The 17,233-nt window shown below is 34.2% G+C and overlaps 1 protein-coding gene across 4 annotated transcripts in view; it reads left to right on the forward strand.

The window, feature by feature from the left end:
- LOC143231678 (cell adhesion molecule DSCAML1-like) overlaps positions 1-13,662 on the forward strand; it is a 305,444-nt gene extending 291,782 nt beyond the window's left edge. For 2 of the 4 annotated variants that reach the window (XM_076466260.1, XM_076466262.1), the window contains exons 9-15: positions 2,108-2,236; positions 2,683-2,710; positions 4,769-4,860; positions 5,337-5,536; positions 10,507-10,829; positions 11,097-11,344; positions 13,339-13,662. In XM_076466260.1, coding sequence (XP_076322375.1) covers positions 2,108-2,236; positions 2,683-2,710; positions 4,769-4,860; positions 5,337-5,536; positions 10,507-10,680 — 623 coding nt within the window. In that variant the 3' untranslated portion in view covers positions 10,681-10,829; positions 11,097-11,344; positions 13,339-13,662. Of the gene's footprint in view, positions 1-2,107; positions 2,237-2,682; positions 2,711-4,768; positions 4,861-5,336; positions 5,537-10,506; positions 10,830-11,096; positions 11,429-13,338 lie in introns of those variants that run through there. The other 2 variants (XM_076466263.1, XM_076466261.1) reach the window with 2 other exon arrangements.
- Positions 13,663-17,233: the final 3,571 nt, after the last annotated feature.

Here is a 17,233-nt window from a genome sequence, read left to right on the forward strand (position 1 = left end):
ACGAACTTACTTTGATATTACAATATAACATTTTTATTTTTCAAGAGTTTATGTAAAGTGCACGTGAACCTATTGTGATATTATAAGATAATTCTCTCACTTTGCACGAGTTTGTGATGAGGAATAAAATAACTAAAACTATATTTTGATGTTGAAAACTATGACTCTAAGCAATATAAACGATAACCCTGCAGTCTAATATCATATTCAACTGAATATTTATACAACTATAAGTTAAGCAACGGATATTAATCTGTTTTACATTTATAGTATAGCCCTCAGTGACTCAGCGGTATGTCTGTGGACTTACAACGCTAAAAAGCGGGTTTCTATACCCGTGGTGGGCAGAGCACAGATAGCCCATTGTGTAGCTTTGTGCTTAATTCAAAACAATAACAACTTATTGTATATTTTATTTCTCTAGCGGTAGAGCCTACGATCGTATTTTACACTATTTTTACTATAATTAGCTAAGCCTATTTAACTTCAAGATAGCCGATTTCTTAACAATATTAAAGACATTTGTTTCATGAAATTAATGGACAAACATAAATAGTTTTTGCGGGTCCATATGGACAAACAAAGTATCAAACTATCATACAGCATAGGACCTGATGATGCTATTATTGGGATCAATTAGATATGTGAATGGCTTTATCTGTTTTTACATGCCTGTGACCAGTAGTCGTACTTACTTGGGTGTAATTTATTCTACACATAGTGTGAGCAACCCTGCAAACCCTTTCACATGCTTAAAATTACACTTATTCAAAACCTTTGTATTTAACTAAAATTTCTGAGCATATCAAAAGTAGGTCTATATTTTATTTAACGGGATTTATTATATTAAAAAACACATAAATAGCACTCATGAAGCTTGGAACCCTCATACTCTTAACTGGGTTGTTTTGAACTTCGGGCAAAGCTACACGAGGGATATCTACGCTAACCGTCCCTAATTTTGCAATGAAAGACTAGTTGTTTTCCATCTATGCCAAATATGCTCGTATTTTCAGCAGTGGTGGCGTTATAATGTGATTGTGAATCCTACTATTTATTGGTAAAATTGTATCCCAACATTTTATGGTCGGATTGACACTCACATTATAACGCTATCATTTCTGAAAAGGTAAGCATATTTGAAGGGGCGGGGATTCGAACCCTCGATCCTCAGACTGCGAGTCGAGTGCCCTAACCACCTGATCATACTTTTTTTAATAGAAAATAATTTCTATAAGATTTATGCGAACACTATTAAACAAGTACATGTATTATGTTTTTAGTTTCCTTACGCATACGAACATGTATGAACATATGTAGGAACATATCTTCATATCAAATTTGAAGGATTCTGTTTGTGTAACTCCAGAAATCATATTAAAATATGTTATAACCAACAGAATAAATAATACTGAATCGCACCAACGATCAAACTAAACGATATAGTAACACAAATAAAGTATTGGAACACTCGGCCCGGCATGGCCAGGTAGTTAAGGTACTCGACTGGTAATCTCGTCACACCAAAATGCTCAGTCTTTTAACAATGAGGGTGTTATAATGTGACGGTCATTCCCCCTATTCGTTGGTAAAAAGTAGTCCAAGAATTTGGCGGTGGGTGGTAATGACTAGCTGCCTTCACTCCAACCTTACACTGTCAAATTAGGAACGGCTAACGCAGGTAGCTCTCGTGTAGCTTTGCGCAAAATTTCAAAAAAACAAACAATGCTAAATTAGGGACGGCTAACGCAGATAGCACTTGTGTAAGTTTACGCGAAATTCAAAACAAATCGGGACACTTTCTAGCTCTTTCCGTATCATGAATGCAATATTTTTTTATCAACATAGTAACCATCTTAGCAATGTGATATAACCTAAGTAATCTCGGGGAATTTTCCACAGTAACGTAGGCTTTAATCGAAAACTGTTAACCATGTCATTACATTCTACGCTTCCGTGAAAAATATTCCTGTTATAGTGAAACATTCGTAGTTTTAAGATAATGACTGTTTGATGAAATTATTAAATTCACTCAGTTTCATCAGAGTTATTCTTAGAAGTTTACCCTGACGATTGTTATAACGTAATTAAATATCTGTTTTTCCAGGCGAGGAAGCTGGAATGTTTATTTCCAGTTCAATATTAGCAGTATTCATTGGAGCGACAGTTGTCTTTATCCTGTTCGTGTTCATATTGTTTGTTGTGGTGAAAATAAGAAAAAAGAAAATACTGAAAGGTATTTTAATGTTATACAGTTGTACCGACTTGTTATTCTATAGATAAAAATACATTGTCTGAGAACTTGTTGTTGTGTTTTTAAATGTACCTCTCATTTTTGTTACTTTTTATTGTAAACTTAAATTTTTCATTGTATAAGTCATAACAATCATATAATAATTCTACTATTCTTATGATAAAATATGGGTATTCTAATACAAAATAGTTGTTTTTGTTATTAGTGTTAAATTAATTAATTATCATTTTATGAAGTATTTTATACCAAAATATTCCATAGAAAATGAAGATGGAAAATGAGAAACACCTCTTTATTTTTATTTAATTTATTATTTTAGTTTAATACGAATTTTGCTCCGTATAATAAAAGTTCTCATTTAGAGACGAAGAGAAGAAACTTGTGTTAGTTTATATTGTTTTTATTGTTTTTTTTCCTTTCCATGTCAGCTAAGCCAGAGAATGATCCAGTGAACAAGTAAGTCCACATTATCACTTCTTTAAACAAGTTTATGAACCCAAAAATTACGTATGTTTGTTTCTATGTATTGTTGAATTTCGTGCAAAGCTACTCGAGGGATATTTGAGTTATCCATCAAAAATTTAGAAGTGACAGACTAGCGGAAAGGTACACACTGCCAGTTCTTGGTATACTGCATTTGTTAGTTTGTTTTTAATTTCGCGCAAAGCTACTCGAGGGCTATCTGCGCTAGCCGTTCCTAATTTAGCAGTGCAAGACAAGAGGGAAGGCAGCTAGTCATCACCATCCACCGCCATCTCTTGGGCTACTCTTTTACCAACGAATAGTGGGATTGACCGTCACACTATAACGCCTCCACAGCTGAAAGGGCGAGCATGTTTGTTGCGACCAAGGTTCGAACCCGCGACCCCCCGATTACGAGTCGAACGCCTTAACCCACCTGCCATGCCGGGCCTTAATGTATTTGAAAAGTGTAATTGATCGATACGTTACAACTCCTTCACGGTTGAAAAGGTGAGTACTATCGGTGATGGAATTCGAAATGTTTGGTGCTCTAACCATGAGCTACATCTACAACATCTACTGGAAGCTCATCGATATATTTAGCTTACTATGATGTTTCTCGATTTGAAACATTCGTAAAATTATAAATTTTTATTGTACTTTTAAACTAATACATCAATAATTTTGGAACTACACTCACCAAAACTTTGTTTTAATAATACTTTTCACCCCAAATTATGGGTGTTTTAAATGAATAAACATCATATATGTTTGACATATTAATCAGTTAATCTTCCTAATGTTACATTTTACAACAATAGAAGTACAACCTTCACATCCAAAATAGACCAATTTTTCCTTTCATAACTCATCAGAAGCATACAACCACTAATATTTGTAGTATTAATGAAATTATTCAAATTCAAGTAATTACAAAAGTCTTCAGAGACCCCAGTTTCTTGAGAAGCTGGTTTTAGTCAAAAATCCCTTTTTATGTTCTATATCACCACCTAGACCAATGTTTTCCTCCTTTTTTATGTTCTATATTATCACCTTGACCAATGTTTTCCTCCTTTTTTATGTTCTATATCACCACCTTGACCAATGTTTTCCTCCTTTTTTTATGTTCTATATCACCACCTTGACCAATTCTATATCACCACCTTGACCAATTTTCCTCCTTTTTTATGTTCTATATCACCACCTTGACCAATGTTTTCCTCCTTTTTATGTTCTATATCACCACCTTGACCAATGTTTTCCTCCTTTTTTATGTTCTATATCACCACCTTGACCAATGTTTTCCTCCTTTTTTATGTTCTATATCACCACCTTGACCAATGTTTTCCTCCTTTTTTATGTTCTATATCACCACCTTGACCAATGTTTTCCTCCTTTTTTAAGTTCTATATCACCGCCTTGACCAATGTTTTCCTCCTTTTTTATGTTCTATATCACCACCTTGACCAATGTTTTCCTCCTTTTTTTTATGTTCTATATCACCACCTTGACCAATGTTTCCCTTTAAGGGTACTTCAATGCTTAAGACTGTTTTGTAGAACTCAAGCATTTGTTGAGCTAGGACTAATCACACCAGCTCTTCAATATTCATTACGGACATTCAATAATTTCCACATTTGTTGTAACTCAAGTTTTAATTCACAAATACATCTGAACTCTTAATAGATTGGACCTAACCCAACTATTCCTTTGCGGTTGGTTGGAAGTGTTCATATTTCTATGCATGCACTTGACAAAGTTTTGTAAAGAAGAACATTAATAAAAGAAGTAGTTGGTTATTTGTTTAGTACCAAAGATATCTATATTACAGTTTCTTAACTACCGTTAAATTTGTAACTTTCTAGTTTTGTTCGTGTTTAATACATATTTAACTGTTAATGTATACAGAATTAAAACTAAATATTTCGAATCTAAATACTTGTATGTATATATTTATATTTCAGTTCAAATGTTTTGAATTACAAGAAATTGACATATATTTGTTGAAGGCTGAAATCCTGAGTAGGTAAATATACATTAATATTGTTGCAGACTAGAGGTATCACCCAAGAAAAACGTTGGTGATGTCACTGAAGGCCCGGATATAATACCAGCAAAAAACATGAGTATGGACATTTATTTAGGTTCGTAAAAAAACAAGTATTTTGTATCCTTAAAATGATCATAATTTATTGGATTCCAAATGGATTTGATGACTTACATGGAGCTCCAAAGGATAAGCGAATGATTCGTTTATTAAAATATGCATATCAGTCAGTTCAAATCTTAAAATAGTCAAAAGGTCTAATTTATAATAAATCAACTCTTATCATTTCTGAAAGCTGTTAATATGATCAAAGGAAAGTTTTTGTCGTTTCTAAAAGAAATCTTCATTTATGTAAAAAACGAATAATTTTTCTTTCCACTTAAAACCCTGAATAAGAACGAATAATGAATCTTCTCTCCATAATAACTAAAGCTCTAACTATTAAATGCTATTTTTATTCGTTTATACTGCTATTTGTCATTGACTAATAACTGTTTCCCTGTGGACGATCTTTCGTATACGTAGTTCTTTGTAGGCCTTCTAAAATAAGTCATTTGCACTATATTTCTCTAGCATGCTACGACAGTGACCCAGACCAAACATTTTTCCAGTTGCACGCTGCACCTGCTTCTTCTAGAAGTTATTCCACATCTGGAGAGTTATTAACTTCTACTCCTTCGTCAAGTAAAGGGACCACTTACATGCCAGAAATGTCATATAGGAGTCCCACGCATAAGTCTGATATAAGATCGGGAAGTCTGGCCTCACCATATGTAAGTTGTTTTGTTGTTTTTTTTTAGTTTCTTTATTCTGTATTAATAACAAAGCAACACAGTGGGGCAATTGTGCCGTTTCTACCACTGGTATCGAAACTAGCTGTTTAGCGTTATAAGCCATTACAATTGCTTCTGAGCTACTGGGCGATGTTCCTTTTATAAAAAAACCGGATTTTGTTCCATTATGGACATGAACTGTTTTAAATGGTTCTATTATTTACTAATTAGTTAAAACAAAGATATGATTTATAATCTTATATTTTTCACCATTGGTATTGATAAATTACCTCTTTAAAAATGAATTATACCAGGTAAAAAACTATAAAATAGGCTTTTTTATTTTAAAGAAAAGTTATATTGAGCTATCTGTTGTATTTATCACCGGAGAATCGAACCGTGAATTTTAAGAATCTAAGTCCTTAATCTTACCACCGTTCTATTGGAGGAATACAAATAAAAAGGAATATATATCGTTGTTTATTTAACTTATTTATATTCAGGTATAACTATAAACTGGTTTATGACAAAAATACCAAGTCAGTAGATTAAGACCCGACATGGCCTGGTGGGTTAAGGCGTTCGACTCGTAGTCCGAGTGTCGCGGGGTCGAATCCCGGTCGCACCAAACATGCTCACCGTTTCAGCCGTGGGAGCGTTATAATGTTACAGTCAATCCCACTATTCGTTGGTAAAAGAGTAGCCCAAGAGATGGCGGTGGGTGGTGATGACTAGCTGCCTTTCCTCTAGTCTTACACTGCTAAATTAGGGACGGCTAGCGCAGATACTCCTAGAGTAGCTTTGCGCGATATTCAAAATAAACAGCAGATTAAATCAAGAACCACAAAAGTGGCACATGTGGTAGAGACAGCTGGTACAAGCATTAAAATTAGTATTAAAAACACAACAAATAACAACGTTTCGATCTCCCTTGGTAATATGATAAGGAAGTCGAAACGTTGTTAGGTATCTTGAGTTATATAAGCCTTTTAATGCCATATCAGCTGTCTCTACTACATATATATTATATATATTTCTAGTGGATTTTTGATTATCAGGAAAGAGACCTACCAGGAATGATACGTCTCAATAAAGAAACGCATTCTTTTTACATATCAGCTGTTTCAACTCCTTTTGGCCCCGGCATGGCCAGGTGGGTTAAAGCGTTCGACTTCTAATCTGCAAGTCGCGGGTTCGAATCCCCGTGGCACCAAAAATGATCGCCCTTTCAGCCGTGGGGACGTGAAAATGTGATGGTCAATCCCACTATTCGCTGATAAAAGAGTAGCCCAAGATTTGGCGGCGGGTGGTGATGACTAGCTCCCTTCCCTCTAGCTTTACAGTGCTTAATTAGGGACAGTTAGCGCGAAATTCAAAAGAAATAGAATCAACTTCTTTTTATCCACGTGAAAAACAGGCAGACTTCTACACCTAATACAGCTGTTTCTTGATGTATTGTACACAGATAGAATACAAACTTTAGGCGACTAATTACTCTTTCTTACAATTGTTTTGTATGCAACTCGTACATCAAATCCTTTATATGTCTAGAATACTGCATGATATATGGACTGGCCAGCGCGGATATCATTGTTTGATCGAATAGAGCTGTATTTTCTCACAACGAGTGTCTATATTACTAGTTCTACTGTTGTAGAAAGACATTGTCTCTGGTTTCGTCTTGCCATAAGATTGAAGCTATACATCCTCATATATAGAACTGGTTTCGTTTTATTGCCAACTTCAATCTATACATTTTAATGTATAGCGCTGGTTTCGTCTTTTCACCAGATTAAACGTTTACATCCTCAGATTAGAACTGGTTTTGTCTCACCATCAAGTCGAATGTCTACATGCTCCTGTGTAGAACTGGTTTTGTCTTGTCACTAGGTTGAATATCTAAGTCTTCCTGTGTAGAACTGGTTTTGCCTCGCCGTCATATTTGAATGTCTAGGTCTTCCTGTGTGGACTGGTTCATGAGCAGATGTGGCTTGTCTTACCATCAGGTTGAATGTCTAACTCTCCCTGTGTAGAATTGGTTTCGCCTTACTACCAGATTGAATGTATAATATTCCTGTGTAGAACTCGTTTCGTCTTGTGATCAGGTTGAATGTCTACATCTTTTTGTGTAAAACTGGTTTCACCTTATCATACGATAGAAGGTGAAATAATTAATGGAAACAAGATGCACCAGCTCTTTACTTTAAAATGTATGACACCTTATTAGTATTGGGTGTTAGTCTAGACCACATCTAAAGCCAACACCTTATCACTATTGGATGTCAGACAAGACAACCATCTTCTAAAGCCAACACCTTATTAGTATTGGGTATTAGTCTAGACCACATCTAAAGCCAACACCTTATCACTATTGGATGTCAGACAAGGCAACCATCTTCTAAAGCCAACAACTTATCACTATTGGATGTTAGACAAGACTACCATCTTCTAAAGCCAACACCTTATCAGTATTGGGTGTTAGACTAGACCACCATCTTCTACAGCCAACAACTTATCACTATTGGATGTCAGACAAGACAACCATCTTCTAAAGCCAACACCTTATCAGTATTGGGTGTTAGACTAGACCACCATCTTCTAAAGCCAACAACTTATCAGTATTGGGTGTTAGACTAGACCACCATCTTCTAAAGCCAACAATTTATCACTATTGGATGTTTGACAAGACTACCATCTTCTAAAGCCAACACCTTATCAGTATTGGGTGTTAGACTAGACCACCATCTTCTAAAGCCAACACCTTATCAGTATCGGGTATTAGACCAGACCACCATCTTCTACAGCCAACAACTTATCACTATTGGATGTCAGACAAGACAACCATCTTCTAAAGCCAACACCTTATCAGTATTGGGTGTTAGACTAGACCACCATCTTCTAAAGCCAACAACTTATCAGTATTGGGTGTTAGACTAGACCACCATCTTCTAAAGCCAACAATTTATCACTATTGGATGTTTGACAAGACTACCATCTTCTAAAGCCAACACCTTATCAGTATTGGGTGTTAGACTAGACCACCATCTTCTAAAGCCAACACCTTATCAGTATCGGGTATTAGACCAGACCACCATCTTCTAAAGCCAACAACTTATCACTATTGGATGTTAAACAAGACCACCATCTTCTAAAGCCATGTTTTAGGTGTACTTCCAAAACTTGTCCTGTACAAAGACCTATTCTTCTAAGAGTTATCAGCACTATAACAAAGAAAACGATAAATATATGTAAAGCTGAGAATACTATGGGAGGTCAATACGACCCCTTTGCTATTTTAATTAGGGTCAAATTGTACTTTCAAATGTACAGATAAAGATGTTAGAGAAACAATGTTACTTAAAATATTCTAATTTTGAAATAAAAGTGCTTTAAACGGGATAAAGTTAATAACCTTTTGTTCTGGTGTAAATGCTGAAACGTACGAATTGATATAAGTATGTTTGTTAGCCAAAACGGTTTGCTTAAAGGGAGAAATTTGGTGTTAGTAGATTATGCTACGATACGTGATGTTGAATCATATTACAAAGAACCTTTATTCAATTTCACTTTATATGTTTGTAACTAAAAATATAGATATGTGGAAAGTGAAATTACTATCTCGATCTAAGAAATGCTTAATATATTAAAATATACCTATTGGAAGTTTTATAAGTCAACGCAAGATGCGTCAGAGTTGATTGGATCATACGCAAATGACCAATGTAAACTGTTTAATTTGTTAATGGAAGAGGAAGCTTCTAGTAACACTGTTATTTTTTCAGATAGAGGGACAATGTGTGTTATTATTAACAGAAGCCAAACCTGACTGTATTTAATACATTGTAATTGTAACCCACTTACATTCTTTTGGTATCTTCATTTGTATTAACAGCTGTTTCAGTACCTTCATGTGTATTAGAAATTGTTTCAGTACCTTCATGCGTATTAACAAGTGCTTCAGTATCTTTGTGTATATTAACAGCACTTTTAGCATCGTCATGTGTATTAGGAGATGATTCAGTATCTCCATGTGTATCCTCATGCGTATTAATAGCTATTTCAGTATCTTTACGTGTATTAACAGTTGTTTTAGTGTCTTCATTGGTATTAACAGCTATTTCAGTATCTTTATGTGTATTAACAGTTGTTTTAGTGTCTTCATTGGTATTAACAGCTGTTTCAGTATCTTTATGTGTATTAACAGTTGTTTTACTGTCTTCATTGGTATTAACAGCTGTTTCAGTATCTTTATGTGTATTAGAAACTGTTTTAGTGTCTTCATTGGTATTAACAGCTGTTTCAGTATCTTTATGTGTATTAGAAACTGTTTTAGTGTCTTCATTGGTATTAACAGCTGTTTCAGTATCTTTATGTGTATTAACAGTTGTTTTAGTGTCTTCATTGGTATTAACAGCTGTTTCAGTATCTTTATGTGTATCAACAGTTGTTTTAGTGTCTTCATTGGTATTAACAGCTGTTCAGTATCTTTATGTGTATTAACAGTTGTTTTACTGTCTTCATTGGTATTAACAGCTGTTTCAGTATCTTTATATGTATTAGAAACTGTTTTAGTGTCTTCATTGGTATTAACAGCTGTTTCAGTAAATTCATGTGTATTAACAGTTGTTTTAGTGTCTTCATTGGTATTAACAGCTGTTTCAGTATCTTTATGTGTATTAACAGTTGTTTTAGTGTCTTCATTGGTATTAACAGCTGTTTCAGTATATTCATTGTATTAACAGTTGTTTTAGTGTCTTCATTGGTATTAACAGCTATTTCAGTATCTTTATGTGTATTAACAGTTGTTTTAGTGTCTTCATTGGTATTAACAGCTCTTTCAGTATATTCATGTGTATTAGAAACTGTTTGAATCATTCTAAATGAACAGCACAATGTAAGTCTCTCATTTAACCCTCCAACTGTAACCGATTATTCACAGAGTAATTGAGAACTTTTTATTTTGTTTAAAGCCTCAAGACAAGAAACAAAAGAACACTTCTCATCCTGAGACAGCTTACCAGTCTTTAAAACAAGAACCAGAGTACAGTAAACAGGAAATTCCAATGTGGGGCACAGAACAGGGAAACGAATCAATCAGACCGCTTGATCCTGTTGTGGGTGATAAACAAGAGAGCATTGTATAACCTGGGAAACCACACATTATTTGTTTTTCAGGCAAGTGCATTAGTAAAAGTTTTTAGGTTTTGGTTTTACTTTCACAAAAGCGGTTTGCAATCGTGTAATAATTTTCCAGCTATAGTGGTAAAAAAACGTATAAACGATGAAAACAATGGTACGTTTTCGTTCATAACTTTTATAACATTCAGTAATATATTATATTATATATTATATTTTATGGATTTAAACTAATATTTGTCAGTAGTTTTTACTGTATGTGAGGACATAATAATGACTTAGCTAAATAAAAAATTTAAATATAGCTATTTGATCGCATAGCTGTGCGTTAATCTTTTTGTTTATATTTCTTGTACGTTTATTTGTTTTATAACCCTGTTTCTGTCAACGCCAATAGCGCAGTTCTTTTTGTTCATTTTTTCAGGTCCTGGTTCTTACGAATCGTGATCAATCATACATATGGATCCTTGCAAGTGGCTCCGCGCAACTTTCTTATCTACCAACCATTAGTGCTCACCGTTTCCTTTTTGGTTACTGGTGGTAAGAAATGGTATTTACGGAGCTATTGCAAAGTCACGGAATATCACCAGTGCTGAGAAACAGCGACAAGAAAGTATTAATGCGCGAACTTACTTTTGTTTCGATGGGAAACTGTTGGCTCCTACAATTCAAGTTAGAAACTTTATTAACTATGTTTTGTTTCTGTACCTAACGTATTTGTCTGAATTGTTACGTAATAAATGAGTTTGTTATGTATTTGTGAGATAAAATGCGATTAAAACCACTTTAAGTACTAATATATATAAATATATATATTCAAGTTTCGTGCTAATCTGTTGTTATGTAAAAAGATTTCTAATAATTGAATTAATTACCCTGTCTGTAATTCTAGTCTGCACAGTTGTGAAGAAAACAGATAGTAAGGAATGATATGGAACATTCCTCAAATGAATTTTCTAAAAATAATTTCATCTTCCGAATTGAGAAACAATTTCGATAAGTGCACGGTTAGCACGAGACAAAATCATAAATAACGTTTATCGATAGATTAAATGACAACTTTATTTCAACAGAAGCTAAAACTGATAAGAAATGTTTAACACAAATATATTTTATGAGTGAATTTTCAAGGTGAATCAAATTTTATACGGAAACTTAGCAACCGTTAAGTTATTCATAATATTTCAAATACAAACAGAACACGTCCTCCTAAACAGATAGAATATTAGATCACATTTATTTATAAAGTGTATATATAATACGAGATAACAAGCAATGAATAAACACTAAACAAGACACTATTTTAAACTATTATGTACCAAACTACACATATTATGTATCAAACTACAAATACTATACATCAAACTACACATATTATGTATCAGACTACACATATTATGTACCAAACTACACGGGCCCGGCATGACCAAGCGTGTTAAGGCGTGCGACTCGTAATCTGAGGGTCGCGGGTTCGCATCCGCGTCGCGCCAAACATGCTCGCCCTTTCAGCCGTGGGGGCGTTATAATGTTACGATCAATCCCACTATTCGTTGATAAAAGAGTAGCCCAAGAGTTGGCGGTGGGTGGTGATGACTGGCTGCCTTCCCTCTAGTCTTACACTGCTAAATTAGGGACGGCTAGCACAGATAGCCCTCGAGTAGCTTTGTGCGAAATTCAAAAAACAAACAAACCAAATTACACATCTTATGTATCAAACTACACATATTATTTAAAATTACTTAACAATGAAAAAACATAATAATTGTTTCAATAAGGTACGACAAAAATATCAAACTTAAGAAAACGGTCTGTCACAAAGTGTACATTTATGTACATAAAATTATGTAACTTGATAATTTGTATACGGATATGACAAGTTCAAAGTAAGTCGTATGTTATTATATTGATTAACTCCTTATTAGGAATTATCGAGTTACGCATTTTAATTAATTTTTAACACAGAACTTAAGGAGAATAGCCATCTCCTGAAATTAATATAGCAGTTAGTCAAGGTACTTTAACTAAAGTGATTACTTTATACCCTGATATTAATTTTGTAATACCATCATGTCTCCAATAAAACATACTTTTATATATGCATACATAAATACCTACAGTTATACTCGCGATTTCACTTTTAAACAGGCGCGAACACAAAATCGTTGCGTACAACTGTATTTCAAACACGTATTAAACGGTCTCTTCAGGAAAACAAGACTTGTCATTTGTCATATTCGTGCGATGCATCGGATCAGATATCTTACAAAATAAAATACATTGTAACGTCGTTGGACAAAAATATAAAACACTACATTAAGTTTAACATGTATTATTTACTGTGCTTTCGAATAATAAGAAATACACACTTTTACAGGGAACTATTATTACCCTTTTTATGTTTACATTTATTATTATTTAACTATTTTGAGAAAGAATAAAGTATATTCACACCAGGGTATTAGAGGTCTGTTTATGTATACATACGTATACTTTCAGGACAGATAATGTTTGTTCACATCAGGGTATTACAGGCTTATTTACATCTACACTGCCTGTAGCTACACATAGATTAAAACACAAGTCAGTTTATATTTTATTCACACAAAATTTTCTCACTTTACGTTAATTATCGCAATTTTTTCAATAATTTAAATTATTTTTTTTAGTGAAGAAAAACTGTGTGGTCCGACCTTTCTCATACTGCAACCACTAGGTCAGCATACTATTTGTCAGGAGAATTGTTAACAATATTACACGCAATATATTCTTTCAAAGAAGAAACGATGTGATTTAGTGGATAATGTATAATTAATAAGCTATCTGTATATCCAAACTATAATCATATGTAATAAGAGATTGCTGTTTTTACTGCGAAGTTGTTTAACAGAGAATTCGTTAAAAACAATTATATGAGAATTTGAAAAAAAGACATATATAAAAGTAACGCATGTTCTTAAATATATTTATTTTATGTCATTTCACATTGAAGTCGAAATAAATATTTAATGTTATTGTGTACTTTAGTTGCTTTGTGTGTTTTGTCATTGTTAGTTGCTAAAGGTTTATCTTTTTCAGTTATTCCACACTAAGCAAACAAAACATCGCTACCTGTCAATGTGTATGTTCTGTTATAGCAAACCAAGATCGAGCCATCTGCTGTGCCAATCAATAGGAATCGAACCCCTGATTTTAGCGTCGTAATTCTGTAGACTCACCGCTATCCCATCGGGGGACCGCTGCAGCTTTTTTTTTTTCTTTCAAAACTGAAATGGATTTAAATTATATAACACTTAAATATGTAAACATAAACCTGGTTCTTATATTAAAACGATTTTGAAATTCACTACATTATTACGGTCCATTTCTCCACGTTCAGTCATGTCCTACCTGACGACCGTGCATCTTGAAAATAGTGCTGCAGCGAAGTTCCAATACAAAAGGTTCCGATTTAAGCTGTAATATTAAAATTATTTCGTTTCTCCCTCCTGACTCTTCACAAGCCATTTACTGTTCGAGAACGACAATTTGATGGTCTCAGAGATTCGGTTTCAACTGGAAGTAACACTGCACCTGACAAGTACCTGGACTGTCTTTGTACGAAATAAATGAACATACACTTCAATCTCCAGTTGTTTGTCGCCTGGCTTTGGGACGAGAGTGTAAACGTGTACTGGGCTGCAGGTGGCGTTACAGTTAGATGTTAGGTTATTAATTAGTATAGGTATAAAGGTGTTCGTTTATATTGGTTCAATTTTGATTTCAGTTGTTATATACGTAGAGCTTCTTGGATATTGCGTTTGTTTATATTTGTTTCGCTTATTTCGTTTTCAGGTGTTTTCTACCGTTATGTTGTGCCTATTTGATTTGCTGTGTTTAAAAACGTGGGAATGTGTTGTTGTCTTTTCTTTAAATCCAGTTTCCATTTTTCTGCATGTTTCTCCAACATAGAGGTCTTTGCAGTTGTTACATTGTATTTTATAAATTATGTTGGTGTGGTGTTTGTAAGTGTAGTTTTTACATAGTATGGACTTTAGTTTTGTACCTGGTTTCTGAATAAATTTGGTGTTTACTGGAATGTTGTGTTTTGTTATAAGTTTTCTTCCACATTTTGGTTATTTTTTAGCTGATGTTGGGAACAAATGGTATACAGCAATGTAGGGTTTCGTAGTTTGTTGTATCTTGGGATTTATTGTTGTTTGTTTGTTGTTGTTCCAGGTGTGTGTGTGTAATTTTTTCCACGGTTGTTTGAGGAAATTTGTTGATGTTGATAAAGTGTTGTTTTATTTTGTTGATTTCATCGTTAATGTTATCAGTTGAACATAGTTTTGTGGCTGTGTTTATTTGGTTTCTTAATATGTTAAATTTTTGTTTTGTTTCACGTGCTGAGTCCAAGGGAGTCCATAATCCATTATGGGTGATTTTTCTGTGGATTTCTGTTTTTAACTGTGTATCGGTTCTTGTGATCTTGAAGTTGAAAAAATGCAATTTGATTAGATTTTCCTGTTCACAGGTGAACTGAATGTGGCACATAGTTAAGGTGGTTGAAAAACTAAGTGTGTGTTCAGTAAATGTGAATTCAGCAACTGTATCAGTGGTGGATGTAAGGCTGAATTGATCGCTTAAGATTCAATCTGTGTCATGAAAATATTGGTTAGAACGTAATTATGGTACGTACTGTTGCCACACGAGGATATATTTTTCCACTAACATTTGTGTTCAGGAAACCTCACCTGTTATAAAATATCGTAATTTGCTGATTAAGATTTGGGAACGACTTGTTATAGAGCTTTTACTGGATGGCTTTGGTGCATCAAGCTGATCCATATTTCTTTATTGTAATAGTTTACGTTCAAAGATTGAAAATTATAAATCCCTGATCTTCCCATAGGAAAGGGCTGAAACTTATTATTCCCAAGCAATTAGTTTTACATTGTACTCCACAACTTTGTATTGCCAGAAAGAGCACGGGTGGTAGTTCTGATACATCCGGTTCCACCGTGAATTTACACCATACGTATTTGTAACCCTACTTACTGATATAATATAATATTACATGATATAACATACCCAACTTATATATATATACACTTTGGGGAGCTATTCCGTTTCCATAAGGAATAATGTAATAACCAAAAGCACAAATAATATTTATCTGATATCTGTATACTCTTTCAAATTACGGAGAATTGATAGACTCTTTACTGGCGTTCACTTTCAAGCTTACCTTTAAATATCTTTCAGAATACTGGCTCAGATATCTTTACATTTTCATAGTTTTTATAATAATTTCTATCATTCAGACCACCTCGAACGACTACTACAAATCTCTATAAAAAAAAGACACGTAATGGTGTCTTGTAGCGAATGAAATGAATGCTGTAATGGAAATATATTAAAATGAATGCAATGCGTTTTAAAAACGGATTTATATACGAGTGATTATAATTTTCTTTTATTGGCAGATACACTTCAGATTCTCTAAGATTGATGTTCGTTGTAACAGTTCTGGAGGTCGTGGTTGAACTTCCAGATTCTGATAAGGAATATTTCATATTTTCTCTTTTCTCCTGAGGCAAAATCCAACCGCAGAAACCTAAACCATTAAAAAATAACAACCTAAATTTTACGTTATAACTTGTACAAAGAATTTGTAGCAAGGAAAAAATATTATACAAATAGTTACTTAAACTATGTGAAAACAGTCAGCGAACACAAAGAAGTGTCAATATGTAACACCGTTATTAATTTTCAGTAAATAACATTAAATACTATTTTAAACTATCGTATGCATTATGCTATTGTCGTTAGATATTCCTGTAGAAGAAACACATTTTGAGTTCTCTACACATTTTCATATGTTAGAGACATAATGCGTCTCATAGAAACATTACACATTATTATGTAGTGTGTAATTAATTAAGGGTTCTATATTTTTGAAGTTATATCTCTCGTATTCTGTTGACAGAGCAGCTCCCATTAGCACAGTAGTATATTTTTGTTTTGTTTGTATCTGAATTTTCGCGCAAAGCTACTCGAGGGCTATCTGCGCTAGCCGTCCCTAATTTAGCAGTGTAAGACTAGAGGGAAGGCAGCTAGTCATCACCACCCACCGACAACTCTTGGGCTACTCTTTTAACAACGAATAGTGGGATTGCCCGTGACTTTATAACGCCCCCACGGCTGGGAGGGCGAGCATGTTTGGCGCGACCGGGATTCGAACCCGCGACCCTCGGATTACGAGTCGAACGCCTTAACACGCTTGGCCATGCCGGGCCCACAGTAGTATATCTGTGGACTTATACTGCTGCAGATCGCCTTCAAATATCCTTGAAGGGCAGAGCACAGATAGCCTCTTGTGTAGCTTTGTGCTTAATAAAGGAAAACAAAGCAGTTCCTCCACGTAACAAGAACGTAATCACAACGTTTCTAGTTCATGTAATAAAACATGTACAGTTCAAATGATATAGATGTATATTTACAAAAAACGGATCAAGCGTTTCATTGCAGGCACAGGGTGCAATTCGTTTTTATTTTTTCCCAACCACATAATAGTTATAGAAA

This window comes from Tachypleus tridentatus, chromosome 11, assembly GCF_004210375.1.
Source record: "Tachypleus tridentatus isolate NWPU-2018 chromosome 11, ASM421037v1, whole genome shotgun sequence".
Taxonomy (NCBI): domain Eukaryota; kingdom Metazoa; phylum Arthropoda; class Merostomata; order Xiphosura; family Limulidae; genus Tachypleus; species Tachypleus tridentatus.